The following is a 21409-nucleotide window of genomic DNA, read 5'->3' on the forward strand; positions in this document are numbered from 1 at the left end:
ATCCGCTCTTCACTATGTTGAAGCTTTCTTTTGGCACCGAGTCTTCTACAGCGTTATTTGATTAAGTGATACCATATGTTTCCTTTTAAAGTCAGTGTACGTACTTCAAGGTGTTTGAACGCGCTCCTTTATTTTGAAGATTTGGGCCGGAAATAGACGTTAATTACGTTTAGCTGGACTTGCGGGCAACTTTCGGTGGACCTGCTGCAGGAGTAACTGAGGATCTCAGTCAAAGACAGTTTGGAAATCTGCGCTCAGTCTGGTAAGTCTCAATCAGTGTCCCTTTCTCCGTTAGTTTGTTTTCAGGCGTTTCAGCTCGATAAATAAGCATAAACCTAAACTAAGCTGGCTTAAATTAGGATCTTAAATAAAAAAGGTTGGCTGCAGCCCGCCGAGTTCCCATGCTGCCGAGCTGATTGTTGCAGACTTTGGGGCAACATGAAGATCAATCAACCTGTTAACCAACTTTGTATCAGGTCTTAAGGAAACCAAGAAAGGGATTTTTCTTCTTTTTTTTTTTTTTTAAACCACCTATCTGAGGCTAAAAAAAAAACTCTTTATTTTGTGAAACTATTTTCTTACATTTTAGTGTACTTTGTTTTTTAAAAAACCATTTGTGTGTAAATTGAATTACACTTAAAAACTGGAAGCTGCACTTTAATAAGGGGTTTTAATAGCCAAATGCTGCAGTAGTGTTAAGTACACCTTTATTTTTTTGAATGGCAGTGAATGAATATAACATAGTATAAACTGTAGGCTGATTTGACTGATGTTTATATGTTCTCCCATAAAAATTACACCAACAATTTACTTTTAATGTATTCCCAACATAATTCCCATGCACTGAGTCTGAAATGGTTATATGAGATGAAATGGTGGCAAATTAAAGAAAATCTGGATCAATGATTTCTACAGTGAGGAGATGGATTGGCATGGGTTTTGTCCACTTGTTTCCTTAGAGAGAAGTTGTTGCTGCAAAAGACTCCAGGATTGTTCTGAGTGATTCCCTTCATCCGTTGATGAACTGTTCCTCCCTGTTTTTCATCTGTAGTACATAAGGGTTCACCGAATGCTTTGAGTGTGAATGTGATTACAATCATATGCTCTAACCTTGTCACATCACCAGATCTCAACTGAAATGAACACCTGCTGGACCCTTGTGTTAGTGTTCTCCACCACCGTTATCAAAACAGCAAAAAAGCGTGGATGGGGTCCGGTTAATTGGTGATTAACCACAGGTGTGAATGGTTGTCTGTTTCTCTGTGTTAACCCTGCAACAGGTTGGCGACCTGTCCGGGATGTACTCTGCCTCTCGCTTTCTCTGATGATGGCTGGAACTTAACTTTTACTAAAGCACTACTTGCTGTTAGTATGTTACTAAGATGTGTTTAAATAAATTAATATATTTCCAGTATGATTAAAAACACAAATGTGTAAACATTTGGTGGTATTTACACCAAAATTTAAATTTTTTATAGGTCGAACACATGGAACCTTATCTCACAGAAAAACAGAGTTCACATTAAATGGAGTGCAAAACATGGTACTGTTTATCAGTGTGTCTCAGCGTTGGTAGGATATCTAAAGAAATGCAGCCCCCCACCCCCCCCAACCCCAGTTAATGATTCCAGATGTTTTCTGCTTTGTTTTCCCAAAATCCATTCTAATTGATACAATTGCCATTTTCCCACACTGAAAAGCTTGAAGATCTTCTGAAGTATATAAAGGCAAACTTGAATGCACTGCATGGTTTTTCATCAGTGGACCCAGTGATCGGCACAACTGAAAGCAACGTTGTTGGCATTTTTAAGAGTTCTAAGATTTCCACAAAGCAAACCAATTGCATTATATTTCATTTGACATCTGTTTCCCATCATAAGTCTATCTCAGCAGCACTCGCCAGGTGAGAGGCTGGAGAGATCGTCAACCTATCGCAGATGATGTTACACTTTAAAAATGACTTTTTAATAACCTCTCAAATATCATAACATGAAAAAAAAAAAAAAGCTGTGAATCAGCGTGCTTGGTACCTTTTAGAGTGTAGATTGAAGTGGAACTCTCAGAAGATGAAGTCGATTATCATAACAGGGAGAGCCGTGTGCTCACTACTGTAATCGAGCACATGTCACGTGACATAGGGAAGCCTGAATGAGCCCACGGGAAGTACTATATTCTTAAGAACAAGAGTGATCAATAAAGATGGTACTTTTGCGCAAATCAATTTATTATAAATACTTTGTTTTAATGAGTTTCTACTTCCTGGCATTTTGCACACCCCTGTACACAAAACAGCTTTTGAGTGAACAGTCTAAATTATCTTTAGTTTAGTTAAATAATACAGAGCTACATTTAAAAGGCCAGTTTTAGGAATAAGGTATAATGGAACTGACTGCTCATAAAATAGTGGCTTCATTTTTTTTTTAAGTGTTTGTTTTACTGCTAAACTTCAGCAGATATGCTAAAAAAATTATTATTCTTTCTGCCAGTGCATAGTGGCAGAAATATACCTGTCCAAGCTTAGTTAAGTACAGAAAGAGGGGGCTGCTGTGAATTTTGTTTATGGTCCAAGTTGAAGATCATAGTGTGAGAGAGTTTCAGCCCTAATTTTAGGTTTTCTGTGATGTTTCTTAAAATGTAAAATCACACCCTCTGTTCATAGACAAATGTTACGTTTGGTTTGTTTTGAATAGTTTTATTACGTGTGTGTCTAGATATTCTGAGAAGAGCATGTTGGAAGTTGTCCACATGGTGACTTGCCATCTGTTTTGGCATCCCTGTGTGTATTTGACAGTTACAGTGAATATGTCAGCTGAGGTTTGTACCCAGACGTGAAGGATCAAGTCAAACGTGAGCTATGACGGCATATTGATGTTTGAACCTGGTGCTGGTGCTGAAACCACAAAGGTCAGGCTAGAAAAGATTGCACAATTGCGGCTTTGTTTTTGAGGAATCCCAGTCGGTTTTAAGTGATTTCGAGACCCTGGGAGATTCCCGACCATCTTGTGGAAAGTGGTGTTTTCAGTGTGCCGGATGTGCGGTCTTTCTCGTTTTAATCCACACCTCCTTCCCCCTCTACAAAGAAACATGGACTGTGTGTGTGTGTGTGTGTGTGTGTGTGTGTGTGTCTGTGTTCTTCACGCTTCATTTAGGAATCACAGCCAGAAAAAACCCATGTGTTTCATTCTTTCTTTTTCCTACCCCCCCCCCCCCTCCCTTTGCCTGGCCAGCCTCACGTGTCCGTCTTGCAGCCCTCTCTCTTCATCGCCCCTCCATCAGAACACACTCTTTCCTGGGCACATGGAGCGTGTGCAGAGTGCACTGCTGTTTCTGTTTCTGCTTCTGGTGCCGGCACAAAATGCTGTGCCCCGTCTCTCCCCTATAAAAACCTTCCCCCCTCTTTGTGCCACCTCCTGTAGTTTTTCTGGGTCAGGGGGAAGCATTCCCCAGCATTGCTCCCATCATCACAGAAAAGCTCTGCAAGCTACTGTACAGATCTCTTTACAGATTCTATGTAGTTCAGAGAGAACCAAATCATTATTCTGTGTTTCATTTGACAACATGAACAAGGAAAGGAAACTGCAACTTTGGAATCTCAGGCATTTCTTCGTGCCTGTCAAACGAAGAGGAAACTCTACATGTAATTGTTCAAAATAAGGCTGTGGTTGCGCTGTAAAATCATTTACAGCTACCACAGATCTCAACAAAGCAGCAAATTCAATTCCACTCTTTTAAACTCTGTTTATGCTTGCTTAGCTGTGCCGGTGGTGATGCCAAAATACATTCCTGAATCCTGACAGCTTAGAGCTACTTCCTACTACACTGAAAGCGTACTAAAAGCTTACGATGAAGCCAACTTATGCATTAATTAACCCAAATTCTGAAAAATAAAACGCACAGAGCTACAGCCACTCTTAATACTGCATTTCTTGTTTATTCTTTCTGAAGTCATTGAGAACCTCCTCCAGTTTTACTGTGTTCAGGGCAGAGCTTGTGGTCTTACACTGCTAGAAGCTCCATCACTTATCTGCAAATTGTTTCTGTGTTGTTGATTTTTGGGACTCCAATGGCATCATCTGGAAACCTAACGATACAGCTGCAGTGCAGCATGAAACACACTGCCCCAGAGAATGCTGGTGCTCATTGTGGCTGGATAATCCAGATGTTTGTCTTGAGGTCTGTCTGGCTCAGCTTCACGGTCAGGTGTTGTGGGATGTTGGAAGGCTGAGCTAAATTTAGTGATATAAGCTACAATTAAATGTTTTCCAGCTGTGCAGGGCATGCTGTGAACTTTGTCTGGTTTGACTCTTTAACATTCAGTCTCGGACTAATGTCACAAGTCTGTAGTGGTCTAGTTTACTTCTCTTCTTACTACCAATACTTAGTATCTGCAGATCTCAGAGCAGTGACGTGAATCCTTAGCAGTGTCTGATGTCAGCTGTGGCTCCTGGGCTGTGCTTGAGGTTCCTTTGAGCTTGCAGTCATTCATAACTTCACAATCCTATTTGAATTTTACTCCTTTTTACCTGCCTGAGATCATTTTTATGTGACACCTCATTAATTTGACGGCAGCCAAAATGTCTGAAGATTATTAAAGAAGGTTGGTGAAGTTACAGTTATTATTGATTACATGCCAGATTTTACTTGAAACCGGTTTTTGGTTTTTGTTTCTGTGAATTCAACATACTGTGTTCCTCGCTTGTTTGTAATACTTCAGTTATGAATAGCTCTCGGTTATGTGAGCGGGAGTAAACTTGCGCAGACATGCAGACTGTCTCCATGTGAACCTATTTTGTGTGGTATTTGGGGTGTATTTAACATACACATGTTGATTTTTGCCTTTACTTGTACCCAACGTAATTTCAGTCTGCTGTTGCCGCTCAAACGTGACACCACTTGCTGTGTGAAATGCACCTCTGTCATGAGTGGCCTGCTGTGATAGCAGCTCTCCGAATGACAATGTAGCCAAAAAACCTCTCTCCCTGCAGGAATTGGCAGAGAATGAAGGTGCATTTTTTTTCCTTCATTATATCTTCACATGTGTTTGCCATTCCTTTTGTCTCCTGTCTTCCAGGGAGTAAGAGCTGGAAGTACAATGGTTCTTGTCTGGGCCTTCACAATAGCCACAATGAATGGGAGTGAGAGAGAAGGGAGGGCTGAGGAGAGAGAGAGAGAGAGAGAAAGGGGCCACAGGAAGCTCTCCTAACACCACACTGTCATTTTTTTTGATGTCACATTTCATAAAGCCCTTTGTTTTCAATTTATTTACCTAGTGAAAGGACTCAAGGGGCTCACCAGCTGCTTTGTCGCTTCAGCAGGTGTAAAGTGGGAAGTGAACAGCTTTAGTTCACACAAATTGATGCTCAAAGCAGATTATAAATCCTCTGAGGACGAGTGTGGCATTTCTTTGCCCGTGCAGGGAAGGGAAGCAGAGTAACATCAGCCTTGTTAAACAGGAGGGAGGGGTAAGATATCCTCTCCTATTGGGTACTGGGGGAGAAAGTGGGTGAGAGGTTGAGGAGTGCTCGGGGAGGGGAGTCAATGTGGGAAAGGAGAGATTTATTCAGTGAGTTGAATTCCTTCTGTGGTAGAAGATGAAGTGGTTTGCTTGAGGGGATGAAATTAGCAGTTTCAGGGAGAAGTCTGGTCTTGCACTTGGTTGGATTTTTTTTTTTTTTTTACTTCTTTTGTGTATAGATCATTTTCAAGCTGCCGTTCCCCTCCCTGTGTCTCCCTGATTCATTCAGTTCTGATATGAACAATAAAGTCTCTGGCAGAGAATCATTATGGGTGGACCTTGCCGGTCCTCCCTCCTCACCCCATCTCGCCACTGGCCCCTTGCTACTGTACACATCCTGAGTCACTCTCTTTCTCTCTGTCAGATGAAAGGGTGGCAGAACATGACTGAGAGTAACCCCAGTGCCTGTTTCTGTTAAACCAATCGTTATTACTTCCTGCTGTCTCTCCACCTCCACCACACTCTCCTGTATTGAGCCAAAGCCTTTTCTTCTCTTCTCCTCTTCTCACTCTCTCTCTCTCAGCTGTGCCAAGCCTGTGGTCCGCTGTGGTTAGGCCTTTTAAACTGGACACTTCAGGCTGGATTATAGTGTTTGAAAAGTGAAATGATGATTTTTTTTTCACATTTTCTTTTTGACCTCATTAGTCTTTAGATGAGCAGGGTGCAGGGTGAAAGATGTGTAAACCTCCACAGATACATGCCAGGCTGTTTACAGCTCTTGGGGACTCTGACTGCATATGTGAGAACAAGCCTTCTGTGGAGAGAGTGAGTTGAGGGAAAATGACACTGTTAGTCAGTTTTGGTTCTGGCCCACAAGACTGAAAATGTACTGTGAAAAAAGAGCTAGAAGTGAGCTACCAGGCAAGTTGCACTGTGGGTAATGGAGGCTGGAATGATGGTTTTGTCCTTCTGTTTCATAGGAGTGCAGTTTTATCATACAGATAAGGATAAAAATTATTAGCCCCTATGAAATTTAAAGATTTTGTCAAAATTTTCCAAACTGTTTTTTTTTTCTTTTCTTTCTTTTTTTTTTTTTTTTTAAACAGAGCAAGGAATTTTTAGCATAGTATTTCTAAAAATGCTAGTTTTCTTTAAAAAGCATACATTATTTCTGTTTGCACACAATAAGAGAATTATTTCAGAAAAAAACAAAAATATTCTTAGCCACCTGAAAAACTTACCTTTTTGTTGAGCCATAGCACAAACCATATGTAGGTATCCTTCAGTCTCATTCTGGTTGTCAGTCAGTATCGAACAATGCCGGGTATGATTGGTAAGACCGATGCAGTTATGGCAGTCCTTCCACCACAGCTGGCAGATGAAGACTGAAGATGGTCTGTCAGTCCTTTGTGTACTGCTTGACTCCAGGTTGTTTGCTCTGAAGCCAAGGTTTCCCAGATGTTTGTATCGATGTTAAGGATCTTTGAGTCTCTTTTGCAGAAGTCTTTGTATCACAGCTGGGGTCTACCTGTGGGCTGGTTTCCGTGGATTTTGAGATGCAGATATGCGGTGATAGTTCTGCATCTTGCACCATGATCTGTGTTGTCTTCAGGCTGATTGTAATGCTGAAATCTTGGCAGGTCTGACTGTACTGGGTTATGAGTTGCTGAAGGTCATCAGCTGAGTGGGCGATGATGAGTTGGCAAAGATGAAGTCTGAGGAATTTCAGTTGGACACTGGATTTCGCTCTAAGTCTGAAGAGAGTGAAGAGCTTCCCGTCCAATCTGGTGCGAAGATATTTGCCTTCTGTGGTGGTTCTGAAGGTGTGCTTCAGCATGACTGCAAAGAATGTCGGCACAAATATGCAGCCCTGTTTTACCCTGCTCCAGATGCCAAAGGAGTCAGATGTTGAGCCACTGAAGACAATGGAACCCTTCATATTGTTGTGGAAGGACTTGATGATGCTGAGCAGTCTGGGTGGGCATCCTATCTTTGGGGAGGATTGTGAAGAGGCTGGCTATGCTGATTAGGTGGAATGCTTTCATCAGGTCAGTGAATGCTATGAATAGTGGCTGCCTTTGTGCTCTGCATTTCTCTTTTAGCTTCCGTAGGGAGAAGAACATATAGATGGTGGACCTGTTTGTGCAGAAACCACACTGGGAATCGGGGTAAACTTCCTCTGCTAGGGGTTGAAGTCTCTTCAGTGCTACTAGGGCAAATGGTTTCTCCACGATGCTAAGGAGAGAGATGCTGCGGTAGTTGTTGCAGTCACTTTTGTTTGGGTGACGATTCGTTAACTTTTCTCATATCGTGGGATACTTTCTCCCCAGCAGAGGCACAGAATCTTGTGCAGTTCAATGATCAGGATCTCCCTGCATCACATGAGGACTTTGGGAGGGTTGCCCTCTTTAACAGTTGCTTTGCTGGGGGTGAGAGAGATAAAGGCTTTGTTCAGCTCTTGGACTGCTGGTTTGCTGTCCAGCTCAACCTGGACGGGCAGATACTCGATGGTGTTCAGAGCATCTTCAAAGACCACGTTCTCCATGGAGTAGAGCTCAGAGTAGTGCTTTACCCAGTGCTCTGTTTGGTCCAGTCCTGGATGACCTCACCTGTGGTAGACTTGAGCGGGGTGGTCTTCTTCTAGGTTGGGCTAGGGCTGGGCAATATATCGTGTTTTTCAAAAAATATTGATATATTTTAATACGCAATATAAGATGAGACAATATCGTTTATATCGATATAGTCTGTCGTGTTACAATTATACTTGTAGATCCACCAGTTTACCTATCTCTTCTCCCAGGTTGTCTCTACACAACTTCACACTGCCCCGCCTCTCTCCGCTTCACCCGTAAATCATGCAGTAAGTGACAGCATGGCAGTGTTCCCAACTTAGCGCCTTTGTCGCAAGATTTAGCGGCTTTTCAGACCCCGCTGGCAACTTTTTTTTCCCCAAAAGTGACTAGCAACGAAATGGAGAGTTTTGGAAACCTGAAATCCTCCGCTGTCGCCGTGTTTTGTGTACATATAGCCTTCGTACTGCGTCTGTTCTTACGCTTTGGCATCGCCTGGACCCCCAAGAGTCCCTGGCTGCAGGTAAGAGGGCCCAGCCATATCACAACTCCATAGCAGAAATTGGTTTGTACCATAAGTCACGCGACCTTAATAGCGGAAGTGGGTCTTTTTTGTCTGCTTGCAGATGCCACATTTAACGGGTGGGCCCGTTGCTGTGATACATCAGCGCATGTCTATGGATTTACTGAGCTGACTAGAACCCTGCTGATTGAAGCATTCCTCTTTCCCTCAGTAACAGCTCTCAGGTTCTCAGCATGGATTTCAAACCAGTCAGCTGATTTGCCAGTCTTTCTGCCAAAGTTTCCATATCAGTATTATACACTGCATCTCTTAAGTGTTCCTGTCTGTCAGAGGCATTTGTTAATGGTGGACCTCACAAGAATTTCCTCAGAGCAGCTGCAAATTCCTCAACCTTTCCCTGGTTGTCAGTCTTGCTGGTGTTGATGCAAGGTTAGTATGAGACTCTCTCTTCATGCACAGCTGGACCTTGCTACAGACTTAAGGAGTGGTCAGAGTCACAGCATGTAAGGTAAGGTTGATGTTTGGTAAGTTGGAGTGTCTGGTAAGGATCAAGTCAAGTTGGTGCCAGTGCTTGAACCGAATTTGTCTCCATTCTTATTTTATCTCCAGGTACTGAACATCCTGAGGCATCCATGCCAACAGATGTAGTCGTCATCCATTCTGGCATTGAGATTGTCAAGGATAAACAGGAACTCTTTTTCAGGGATCAGGTTTATGGCTGTGCTGAGTTTGTTGTAAAATTTGTTTTAGGCTTTGGAGCACGAGATCAGTGTTGGGGTATGAGTGCTGATGAGGTTGGTGGGTCCAGCTGGGGTGTTAAGCTGGACAGACAAGATTTGCTCAGTTCCCTTTGAAAGTGGATCCCAGCAGACCATTCCTGACCGTGAACTCAACTCCATGGTCTCTGGTCTCATCACTTGGTTTCCTTTTCCAGAAAAGGTGAATTCTTTCAGAGAGAGAGAAAGGCCTGGGCCAAGATTGAATCGAGTGTGATTTTTCTGATTCTTTTTTTTTTTTTTTTTTTTTTTTTTAGATTCTGTCTCTCACAGTTGAAGTGTACCTACGATAATAATTACAGACCTCTCCATTTTTTTGTAGGTGGGAAAACATGCAAAAACTTAATTTCCCCACTGTAGTTATACTTTTTAGATTTACACAAAATGACAGCAACAACCTGTGTTATCAGACACTAGTTCAGTTGTCATGTTGTGTTATACACAGACAGCTTGTCACAGGCTGTTGTTCTGCTCACTCCAGACTGCCTTTTCACAGAACCTGTAATATTATTTGGATGAACTATTATACTGGAGCCTGAACCCACAGTGAGTGGAGCTCTGCAGCCAGATGTGTACAGCTGTTCACCGAGTGACATCTGGCAGCAACATAAGCACATTTTATATTTGTTCACATTTTGGAAAAGTCAGTTTACTCAATTGATTATGAAAACAATTTTTCCTTTTTCTCAGGGATGATGTGTTCTCCTCATTGTGATTTGAAAGATATAAATATATATAATCCGCTCCCATTAATATGCTGTACAACAGATTAATGCGACAGGAGTGCAGAGACTTCTGAACTTGCCTTTGACTCTTCCGGTTTTGAAGATTTATTAAGCAGTAAAAGTAATCCAGTGACAGCTGTCAGTATTTCCACTGCTACACAGAAAACAATACCTGTCGACAGCTAATTCAGCAAACTTTATTTTCCAAATTGACTGTTAAAACAGCTCTTATGTTGCAGCCACGGTGTAACTCAGTTTAACTCAGTTCAGTAACCTGAACTGCCCATGGAAGTGACCAGTCACATTAGGCTCCACCCAAACAATCAAAAGTCAGTCGTTAACAGCAAGCAGGATTCAGCTCTTTGCGTAACTGCAGCTGGATGTGCACAGTAGGCTCCTTTGTGCGTGTGGCTCCTGAATTCTGTGTGTGAGGGTTGTTGAATTTACCTGCGCTGACAAAATTTAATTATTTGCTTGGTTTTATGTTTTGTCTTGCGCGTGGCTTTTGACATAAATAATTCCATAAGAAGCACACCGTACAGAACAAGTCTGTCAGAGGTAGGAAGCCAAAGATTTCAAAGACTGGAAAGAAAACTAGTGAGAGGTGTGTCTAAAGATTCCAGAACTGCCAAGACCCTAGTGAATGACTTGGCGAAGTCGCAAATTGTAGTCTCAAAGAAGACAATCACTAGAACTCTGCACAGGAATGGATTGTGAAAAGAAGAGACACCTTCAAGCCAGACTGAAGTATGCTAAGGACAATCTGGAGAAAGATTTTGCATACTGGAAGCACATCCTTTGGTCAGATGAGACCAAACTAGAACTCTTTGGCCACAGAGACGCTGCTTATGTTTGGAGAAAGAAGGAAGAGGCGTGCAACTCAAAGAACATCGTCCCTGCAGTGAAACACGGTGGTGGGAGTATTGTGCTGTGGGGGATCCTTAAGTGTGTCTGGAACTGGGAATCATGCAGAAAGACGGATATGTGATGATTTTGAATGAAAACCTCAAGCGGTCAGCAGCTGAACGGGTTCTGGGTCGTTTGTCTTCAAACACGTTAACAATCCAAAACAGGCGTTGGTCCCGATAAAGAACTACATCCAGAAGACCAAAGTGAATGTTATTGAGTGGCCTGTGAAAAGCCCTGACTTGAATCCCATTGAAAATCTGTGGGGTGAACTGAAGACCAAGGTCCATGCCAGAAGACCATAATAATTTTGACCCTGGTAATTTTTGGTTTTTGTTTCTGTGTGCAAAGTAAAATAATGTGACTTAACTTTGACTTATTCCACTTTGCCCCTTGTGGAGCATAGGGCCTCCTCAGTCATGTTCCACCACTTGCATGCCCCCAGTTTCTTCATCAAACTGTGTCTCCAGATCTCCCTTGGGTGGCCTTGCTTGCGCTTCCCTTGTGGGGCTTCATTCAAGCACTTACCTGGTGACACTGGAAGGCTCTTTCCGCAGAGTATGGCTGATCCATCGTCATCTTCACCTTTGAATCTGGATGCCCATATGCTGCTGTTTTGTTTGTGTCCAAACAGCTTTGTTTGGCACTTTGTCGAACCACTTCAGGTAGAAGAGTTGTCTAAGTCACTTATTGATGAAGACCTGGATGTGTTTGGAGGTGGACATTGTCACTCTTCAGATTTCTGAGTAAAATAATGTAAGCATCCAAAATAAAACTAGGATGTTGGGAAAAATTGTTTAAAAATTCCTTGCTCTGTTTAACAGCACTTGGGAAATACATTGAAAATGACTTCTTTTTTTTTTCTTTTTTTTTTATAGGCGAGTTAATAATTCTGTCCTCATCTGCCTTTGTTATTCACTTGTACTCATGCATTCTGAATAATAATAATGGAATTCAAAACTCCTGAAATGCTGCATCTACAGTTGAATAACTTATAAATAAATGAATTTACTCGTTCCTTTTATTGCATTCTTTCCATATAAAATACAGTGAAGCAGACCTACATCTAGCTTTTGTTTTTACAGATAAAAGTAGTTCTTAAATCCACAGAAAATCCACTGATTGTAGTTTTGATCAAGTTCAATTGAAGTCCTCGTCAATACAGAAAAGTCATTGCATGTAATTTAGGATAAATTAATTGGCACATATCCGCTTGCACCTGCCTCTTCAGCACAGCATGAAGGTTAGAGATGTGACTGGCATGAGTTCTCAATGTGCCACCTGAAGATTTTTCCACTTTTCTGGTCTGCAACTGCACCGCAAAGATGTATAAAGTGGGAGTGCTACAGGCTGTTAAAGAGGGCTGTTTTGAATTCATCTGCTGCTGCACATCAGCATCTTCACGCTGATCATTCCTGATGATGTCACCAAAATATCTTATTAAATCCAGCACTTAGGGTTTTCCTCGGTTAAAGTGACCATGACTGTTATCTTTTTTTTTTTGTTTGTTTGTTTGTTTGTTTTTAGATGGGAATTTAGTTTCACGCTGCACACCGTAAATGAGCAGACTGAGCAGATGCTGGGAGCCAGATAATCTTCTCATAAATCAAAGAAACTGAAAAAATTTGGTCTGTGGGGAAGAAATAAAGATGCTAACTTGGGCCTTATTTTTGCAACTTTATGTAGATGAATATAAACAGATTACTCATTTGTAAAAAATAATCCTTTGTTGCAGCTCAAGGTAAATAACACTGTTGGTGCTAAACTTCCCTGTAACACAAAAAACAAAAAGCTTAGGACAGTAACAAAGTTCTGTATCAAATTTATAACGCATCAAGTTAAAAATATAAACAATACAAAATGCTTCATTCTTGGCCTGCTACATGCTTATTGGAGTTTAAAACTGCAGCACAGTTAAACATTTTTCCCTGTGTACCATATAATTTTCTTCCTTTTGACCGGTTATTTTTCCTTCTGTTTTTCTTTCTCTCTCTGCTCAGCTATGCATTTCCAGGAGTGGTTGCGGTCGCTTCGTTCAGGCGCAGGACTTAAAGGCTCTGAATCGGAGGACTTGTGGAGTCTTCTGCCGTCTCTGCCTCTCTCCTCCTCCTTCTCCCTGTCCTCCCTCTCTCTGTCGCCCTCCTCTGTGCTGGGTTTAGGTGCCTTGGCCTCCCTCACAGCGTACTGGCTGGTGACCCGTCCTCGACCCATGCGTCCTCCCTGCGATCTTAAAGCCCAGTCTGTGGCCGTTAATGTGAGTGAGGCATGGTTGCTGTTGGAGTTGTAGTACTTGGATGTGTATTACAGATTAATGCATTGTTGCCGGGCTGTCAGTGACAGGGATGGTGTTCCTTGCAGGGAGATCCCAGCTGCAGGCGATCGGCGATCCTTAAAGATGACTCTATGCTGGAGTTTTACTATGACGACACCAGGACGGCCTACGACATGTTCCAGAGAGGCTTGATGATCTCAGGTGATACTCACTTTCACACACACACTTCATTGGATGCTATCCTAAAATGTATTGCTAGAAAGTCATTGTAAAACTGAATAAATTAAATAAAAACTGAAAAGTGGCTCATAAGCAGAAATGTCAACAGACTTTCAGTATTTTAAATCTGTGGGGAAGTGGGAAAAAAAAAAAAAAGGAATCACAGAATGACTGTGATAAGACCTGACAGAGCTGGCTTGTGTCCTTCAGGAAATGGCCCGTGTCTTGGCTTCAGGAAGCCGGGCCAGCCCTACGAGTGGATCTCCTACACTGAGGTCTGTCATATCTTTAGTTTACCTCAGATGCAGTGTGTTTAATCTTTCCTATTTGTTCACTGTGTGCCTCTAATCTTTCAGGTGGCTGAGCAGGCGCAGGTGCTCGGCTCTGGCCTCTTGGCTAAAGGCTGCCAGCCAAATCCAGAGCAGTTTGTTGGGATATATGCTCAAAACAGGCCAGAGGTATGGACTTACCACCGCTCTGTGGTATCACAGCTCATCCCACAGTAGTTTTCTGCCTTTGATTGTAAGAATTTATTAAATGACTTCCATTTCCGTGGCGGTTTGTGAGTGATGATTCTACCCCTGGAGCTCAGCATCCTCCTTTTAAACACATTTTGAAAATTAAGTTATGATTTGCTTTTTCATTTCTATCCTGAAATTGTATTTCCCTTTATTTATACTGCTAGCACGGTGGTGAATGTGGGTCTCCAGGGCAGCTAACATTGGAGTGTCTCTCATTTTATTTCAGTACACTTGTCAGACTAGGCAATTATTGTTATAGTAAAAGACAATTTTCTGCTCTATTAGAGCCCTTAACCACTCATTTGACCAATCTACACCTTGAGTGTTGTTTATTTTGGATATAGTTTTATGAATATGAAATGCATGGTAAAGTAGATCATTCTCAGTCATTGTTAGCTAATAACTTAGGACTGGGGATGAATATAACAGTGCTGCTTTGTCTCCCTCTGCTGGCTAAAGTGGATCATCTCAGAGCTGGCCTGCTACACGTACTCCATGGCAGTGGTTCCTCTCTATGACACGCTAGGGCTGGAGGCGATGGTCCATATTCTCAACCTTGGTGAGAGAACCTGCACATCAAAATAATTACAGGACAAAAAATGAAAACAAAATATTCCATATGGAGTCAAGTGTCAAGCCTTCATCATGGGAGACATACAAAATGTATGCATATTTTGCCCTTTGAATAAAGAAGATATAAGAGAGGGAAGGAGGTCATTGTGTGTAGAGTATACGGTACTAGAAATATTAGAAGTAAGACTCGCATGAAAAAATACTCTTTACTACTAAACCGTAGCCTCATTTTCCTGCTCTTGGGTGACCAGAGTGGCACCTGATGTGGTCTTCTGCTGCTGTAGCCCATCATCTTCAAGGTTCAATGTGTTGTGTGTTCAGAGATGCTCTTCTGCATACCACGGCTGTAACGAGTGGTTATCTTAGTTACTGTTGTCTTCATGTCAGCTCAGTACAGTTGGGGAATTCTCCTCTGACCTTTAACATCAACAGGGCATTTTCACCCAGAGAACTGCTGCACACTGGATATTTTCTCTCTTTTGGCCCATCTGTAAACCCTACAGATGGCTGTGTGGGAAAATCCCGGTAGATCAGCAATTTCTGAAATACTCAGATCAGCCCCTCTGACACCAACAACCATGCCACGTTCAAAGTCACTTAAACCTTTCAGCCCCATTCTAATGCTCAGTTTGAACTTCAGCAGGCCATCTTGACCATGCCTAAATGGAGTGAGTTGCTGCCATGTGATTGGCTGCTGAGAGATTTAATGAGCAGGTGTACCTAATGAAGTGGCTGGTGAGTGTATATAAAGGTTAAACAAAGCAGATGTTGATCTATTCAGTGGAAGTAAAGTAAACCCACTTTTTTCAGCTTTAGCTCTTTTTGAGCCACAGTGTAGTCATGTGAGTTCAAAAAGGTTGGATTTAGTTTGAGTCTGAGAAATATTTGAAATATGACCCAAAAAAAAAAATCTGATCGTCCTTCATTACTTCAAAGGGAGGCTATGTTTGGTGGTCCTTTTGAGGCAGGCAGAAGAGCTGAGTGGGATACCACAGATTTCACACTTTGATGAGAACATTTCTTCACAAACTTCCTGTGTAAGTGTGTCTTGGTGTCTTTTTTTTTTTTTTTTAGCGGAGATCTCTCTGGTGATCTGTGACCGGGAAGAGAAGGCGGCATCTTTGTTAGAGAACAAGGAGAAAGGCACGACCCCGAAGCTGTCCTGCCTCGTTCTCTTTAACGATTTCAGCCAGGCCTTTGTGGAGAGGGCAAAGAACTGTGAGGTGGAGGTTTTAAAGCTGGAGCAACTCATGGTGAGCAGTGGGAGGGGGGGCACTAAATCCCTGTAGTGCATAGTCATTTAAATGTAACCCCTTTAATCGGATCATCATTGCTGATGTGTAAATTGATATGAGCAACTCCTCTTTGTCCACATCTTAGGACATCGGAAGGAAGAACCTCAAAGATCCTGTGGTGAGTTTGTTGTCTCTCAGCTGCACCATCAAACCGGCTCACGTAAATGGCTAATCTCCTCCTAAATACTGGCATTACAGCTCTGTCGTTGCTCCTGTCCAATAGGATATCATTAACACTCACTCATAAACAGGGGCTTAAATTAAGAGTGGAGGATGTCCGTTGTCATTTTCTCATATTTTATTGCTGCCCTCTGTAGCCGCCCCAGCCTCAGGATCTGGCCGTGGTTTGCTTCACCAGTGGAACCACAGGTACCGTCTGATCTCATAAGTCTCTCCGTAATTATCCTTCACTCACATCATTAGAGAAATGTCCTTCAGTGCCCACTAACAACCTCTCTTTATGGCACTGCTGTAGTTTCCTTTGCTGCGCAGGGGCACTGCAATAATGTTTTGTTTATTTACCCAGGGAAGCCCAAGGGAGCCATGATCACCCACGGCAACATCGCCTCCAACACTTCCTCTGTCATTAAGATCCTGGAGGTCTGTCTACTCTTCCACCTCGTTGTCTAATTGAGAACAGCCTCACAGCTACCATCACTTCCCATTTGCTTGTGTCTGCATATCTCCAAACTGTCCCTCTCCCTGCTGTGTCTAATGGTATGATTAATTGGGTGTTTGATTGCTCCTGTCGCTGCGAGGTACTTTAACTAATTGCCCCTGTATAAAGATTCTGCCATACAACATGTTTGATTGCCTGCGAGGCCTCGCCGTATGCTGCTGCCTGAACCTAATCTCTCCCCTGTGCTTTTTTTTTTTTTTTTTTGCTCATTTTATTTCTCGTTTTTCTCCCAGGGCTCGTTCGAGATCCAACAAGACGATGTGTCGATCTCTTACCTGCCGCTTGCCCACATGTTTGAGAGAATGATTCAGGTAGTTGATCCTCTTCTCACATGCTTTTTTTTCCCCTAATGTGTGTGTGTGTGTGTGTAAATGGTAAATTAGATCTGTTTCTGTCACAGGTGTCTATGTTCTGCTATGGGGCCCGAGTAGGATTTTACCAGGGGGACATTTCTCTTCTTATGGATGACATTAAAACTCTCAAACCAACCTTCTTTCCTGTTGTGCCTCGTTTACTCAATCGCATCTATGACAAGGTCAGCAAATACATTACCATCATGTCATTTTTTAAAAAATTTTACAAAGTGCATCAAATCCACCTGTGTTTAAAAAAAAAAAAAAAAAAATAGAGTGTATAGCTCACAGCTTTGAGCAGGTGGCCCATGTGCCATAAGGCTATAGCAGAGGTCCAGGTTTGAATCCACTCCAAGGCCCTTTACTCCCCTGTTCTCTCTCCCTAGCTTTCCTGTCCTCTCTCCACTGTTGTATCACAATAAAGGCTAGAAGCCCAAAAAATTGACATAAAAAAAAAAATTTATTTAATTCATTTAAATTCAGACAATTTTCCTTTCGAGGTCACGCTCTTGTGTATCAACTCCAGCGTGGCTTGCTGTGTTGTTTTTAGATCGCTCCTTTGGAAGTCCCGTTCTAACCGCTCCGCTTGTACGCTGTGATTTCAGCATGTACCTCAAATTTGTGCTGAGAAAAGGAAAAAAACTTGTGCATGTTATTATGCAGCAGCTCACACAGTACATTGAAAAGGTAGGAGTTTCTTTCTTTTTCTTGGCCGCACCAACAAAATCTTAATAACCCACCCCTGTTCACTAGATTTGACTCCCAATGACTTAGTTCTCTGTCCCCAAAATAAAATTCAGGTTGAAGGGTCACCAGAGGAGATCGAGTGCTTCGCATATGCAAAAGGGGAAATGCTCAGACCAGGACTTCTGCTGAGTTCTCTAAAAATAGCCAGTAGCAGGAAGATACCAAGCAAAATTTAAATCAGAATTATTTTTATTTTATTTACTTTTTTTATTATGGCTGGCGTTGCTGAACTTTATTATTGCATCTCATATCTAGTACCAAGAAGGCTGCCATAATGCTTGGTTGGTTTCTGTTTTTGCACGTTCTCACCGATTTCTGCAAAGATCCTGGGTTCTGTGACTTCTCCGTTTCGAAGGGCTCTGCTTAACTACGCTGTGAAAAGAAAGCAGGCGGAGCTCAGCAGTGGGGTCGTACGTAACAACAGCCTGTGGGACAAACTGGTGTTCAACAGGATCCAGGTCAGTGGCTGACAGCTCTGCACGGATCGTACTTTCTCAACCTGTTGCTGTTGTTAAATTGCTTGGCTGTCCTGCTTTTCGTTGCATTGTAGACCGGTTACATTCATATGTAGGTTAATCATCCATATGCTTGGCTCTGTAAGTGGCCTCCTCAGAAATCAGCCCACAAAACATCTTTTCTTCTTTTAACTTCAGTATTAAGTGCCATATTTTCTGTAAATCCCTGACTTTGCAGTTGTCCTCGTCTGTGTTTTATAGCACTTAACACAGTGGTACATGTAGACAAGCAGCCCGGCAAATAATCAACAAATTTGTATCCAAACTTTACAAGAGAAGCACAACTATTCCAGCAATTGGTGCCAAAATCACCCGGAGCATATTGGCCCTGTGGGAGTGTATTGGAGAAGCACGCGTGCAGGCAAACAAGGACTGAAAGATTTTGGCTTGGTGTGATCAATACAGATGGGAAAATATGACCAAGGTTGAATATGATTAAAATGGAAATGAGCTTGTATCCACAATATGATTGTGTTTGAACTGTTCTGCATAAATACTTCATGTATTAACTCTATTTCAGGCCAATTTAGGAGGTAATCTACGGTTTGCCCTGACTGCTTCAGCACCAATCTCCCCCACTGTGCTGTCCTTCCTCAGAGCCACTCTGGGCTGTCTGATATTCGAGGGTTACGGACAGACAGAGTGCACTGCAGGCTGCACTTTCTCCATGCCGGGGGACTGTAGCACAGGTAGGAAACGGTCTTTACTTGAAAGTGCTCTGGATGGAGGCTGTTGTGGTTTCTCCTGTCCTCAGCAGGCGTGTGTTTTTGTCAGGTCATGTTGGCGCTCCTTTACCCTGCGCCACGGTAAAGCTGGTGGACATCCCAGAAATGAACTACTATGCCAAGAATGGAGAGGGCGAGGTCAGCCAGAGTAATGATACTATCGTAGTTTCCCACATTACCTGAGAATTTAGTGCCTGCTGACACTTCTCGCTGCTTTGTCCCATTAAGATTTGTATCCGTGGTCCCAGTGTGTTCAGAGGCTACCTGAGGGACCCAGAGAGGACCGCTGAAGCCTTGGACAGCGACGGCTGGCTGCACAGTGGGGATGTGGGCCAGTGGCTTCCAGTAAGATTAGACACACTAACCCGCCTATATGTGTGACATATTTCCTCTGAGTGTGTATTTATGCACTTTTTTTTTTTTTTCTTCCCAGAATGGGACCCTGCGCATCATTGACAGGAAAAAGCACATCTTCAAGTTGGCACAAGGAGAATATATCGCTCCAGAGAAGATAGAAAATGTCTACATGCGTTGTGTTCCTGTACTCCAGGTGTTTGTGCATGGAGACAGTTTACAGGTACAACACTCTGTATGAAGTCATTCCTATCCAAAGCTCTGTATGTAAAATCTCTGCAGAGGTAAGAGTTAAATATTTCATTTTGTCTTCCATTTCTTGTTACCAGTCTCATTTAATAGGCATAGTTGTGCCCGACCCAGAGGTGTTTGGGGACTGGGCTAAGCATCAGGGTTTTGTGGGGTCCTATGAGGAGCTGTGCCAAAATCCTGTAGGTCAAATTCGTAACTCTTAAATATCACTTTCATGCGATTAAACGACTCACAACAGGATTAAATGAAAACTGGTTCTGTTTTCAACAGGATGTTAAAAATGCTGTATTAGAGGACATGAGAGCTGTGGGGAAGGAAGCAGGGCTGAATTCATTTGAACAAGTGAGCAAACTCTTGTCTCAGGTCAAACGCACAAGCTACAAAGTGGCTACAAAGTGGCTGATGGTAACTCTGGCTGTACAACCCCCCCCCCCCCCCCCCCCTTCTGTCTTAGGTGAAGGACCTTTACTTGCATCCGGAGATGTTTAGCGTCGCCAACGGCCTTCTCACGCCCACCCTGAAAAGCAGACGTGCCGACATCCGCAGATACTTTCAGGAACAGATTTCAAGCATGTACAGCAAGACGGCAAACTAACTCAACTTGTAGACGTGACACCCATGGGTCAGCGGTGTCCAATAAAGGAACAAAAATGGGACCTGGGAGAAGAAAATTCAAGTAAATATCCTGCAGTGCCTCATCTGAAACCTGCAGTTGGGTATATCTGGAACATTATTTTGTTGTGCAGAAATTTAAAGTTATTCACCTTTGACCACATCTCATTCTTTAATTCCAAACATGGAAATTAAGTGAGTGGATACAAACAGTTACATTTTTTTTTTTCCCCCCATTTCTCTTCCAGTCTCACTGTTGTCTTTGTCACTAATTCAGTGCTATGAGATTTTACAAGGACATTATTATTGTTTAGTATAGAGGAGAATCACAGACTGTATTAGGGAAGAACTCTCAGAGATATTAACTTTGATCTTTTATTTACACTGCACTGTTTGCTTTCCCAAGCAAAGATTTTTAAAAGGGACTTGTGTGCTTAGGGCATTGTTTCTCCTAGACGCTGCATTAACTGTAGGTTTGTATGTTAACGGTTGTTGGATCACCGTCACATAAGCTTCTGATGACCATCTATGATCTTAGTGTAATTATTTGTGACTACTTCAAGCACTGACTTCACCTCAAGTTAAATAATTAATATGAACGAGCATCTCAAGCGACAGTGAATTTGGGGGTGGGGTGGAATGTAAATAATGCTTATGATTTATCAACAGGACTTTACTAATGCCAGTAAATAAAAATTAGTAACTTGCGTTTGCATCGTTCAGTTCATAAAAACTCCTGGTTGTGCAAAAAAAAAAAAAAAAATACAGTGGATATCCAGCTCAGCAAGGCAACAGTAAAATAGGCACTGACTACTTTTTTTTTTTACATTTTGTTTATTGCATGATAATACCACGATAGAACATTATCTGACATTATCTGTATTGATTTAAAAAGCTACATAAAACCCACTCTGATCATAAAATCTTCATTTAGGTGTATTTAAAAAAACAAAAAACAAACCATTACTATCACTTAAACTTAGAAAAGCACCTTCATTCATCCAGTTATTGACGTGTAATCAGACAGGTCTGCATTGCAGAACACAACACAAAGACAGGCAACAGGCTAAGCACTTCCTTCAGTAATTTCAAAATAAACAAAACAAAAAACTATTAGTGTAACACCTTAAAATTCACTGAGTAACATTCAGTGTGTACATTACTGTGTAGTGTGGTTATCATACTGAGGCTCTACCTGATGGAAAAGTGAAAACAAAGGCATGAGATGACTGCATGATTTGGTCCAAAAATTAGGGGAAGCTATAAAACATTTGGCTTCCAACCCTGATGTTGAGGGTACAGAGAGACAAAAAAAAAAAAAAAAAATTACTTTCAAG

The 21409-nt window shown here is 42.2% G+C and overlaps 1 protein-coding gene across 1 annotated transcript; it reads left to right on the forward strand.

Moving 5' to 3' along the window:
- Positions 1-128: 128 nt before the first annotated feature.
- Positions 129-20754, forward strand: acsl2 (acyl-CoA synthetase long chain family member 2). Its single transcript, XM_030737255.1, has 20 exons — positions 129-262; positions 12956-13209; positions 13314-13428; positions 13657-13721; positions 13803-13904; positions 14427-14526; positions 15615-15793; positions 15921-15953; positions 16153-16204; positions 16362-16435; positions 16748-16825; positions 16915-17049; positions 17938-18072; positions 18650-18818; positions 18904-18992; positions 19083-19199; positions 19288-19431; positions 19538-19639; positions 19731-19802; positions 19915-20754. The coding sequence occupies exons 2-20, from the start codon at positions 12958-12960 to the stop codon at positions 20053-20055; spliced, it is 2154 nt and encodes a 717-aa protein (XP_030593115.1). The 5' UTR covers positions 129-262; positions 12956-12957; the 3' UTR covers positions 20056-20754.
- The last annotated feature ends 655 nt before the right edge of the window (positions 20755-21409 follow it).

Source organism: Archocentrus centrarchus, chromosome 9 (assembly GCF_007364275.1).
Source record: "Archocentrus centrarchus isolate MPI-CPG fArcCen1 chromosome 9, fArcCen1, whole genome shotgun sequence".
Taxonomy (NCBI): domain Eukaryota; kingdom Metazoa; phylum Chordata; class Actinopteri; order Cichliformes; family Cichlidae; genus Archocentrus; species Archocentrus centrarchus.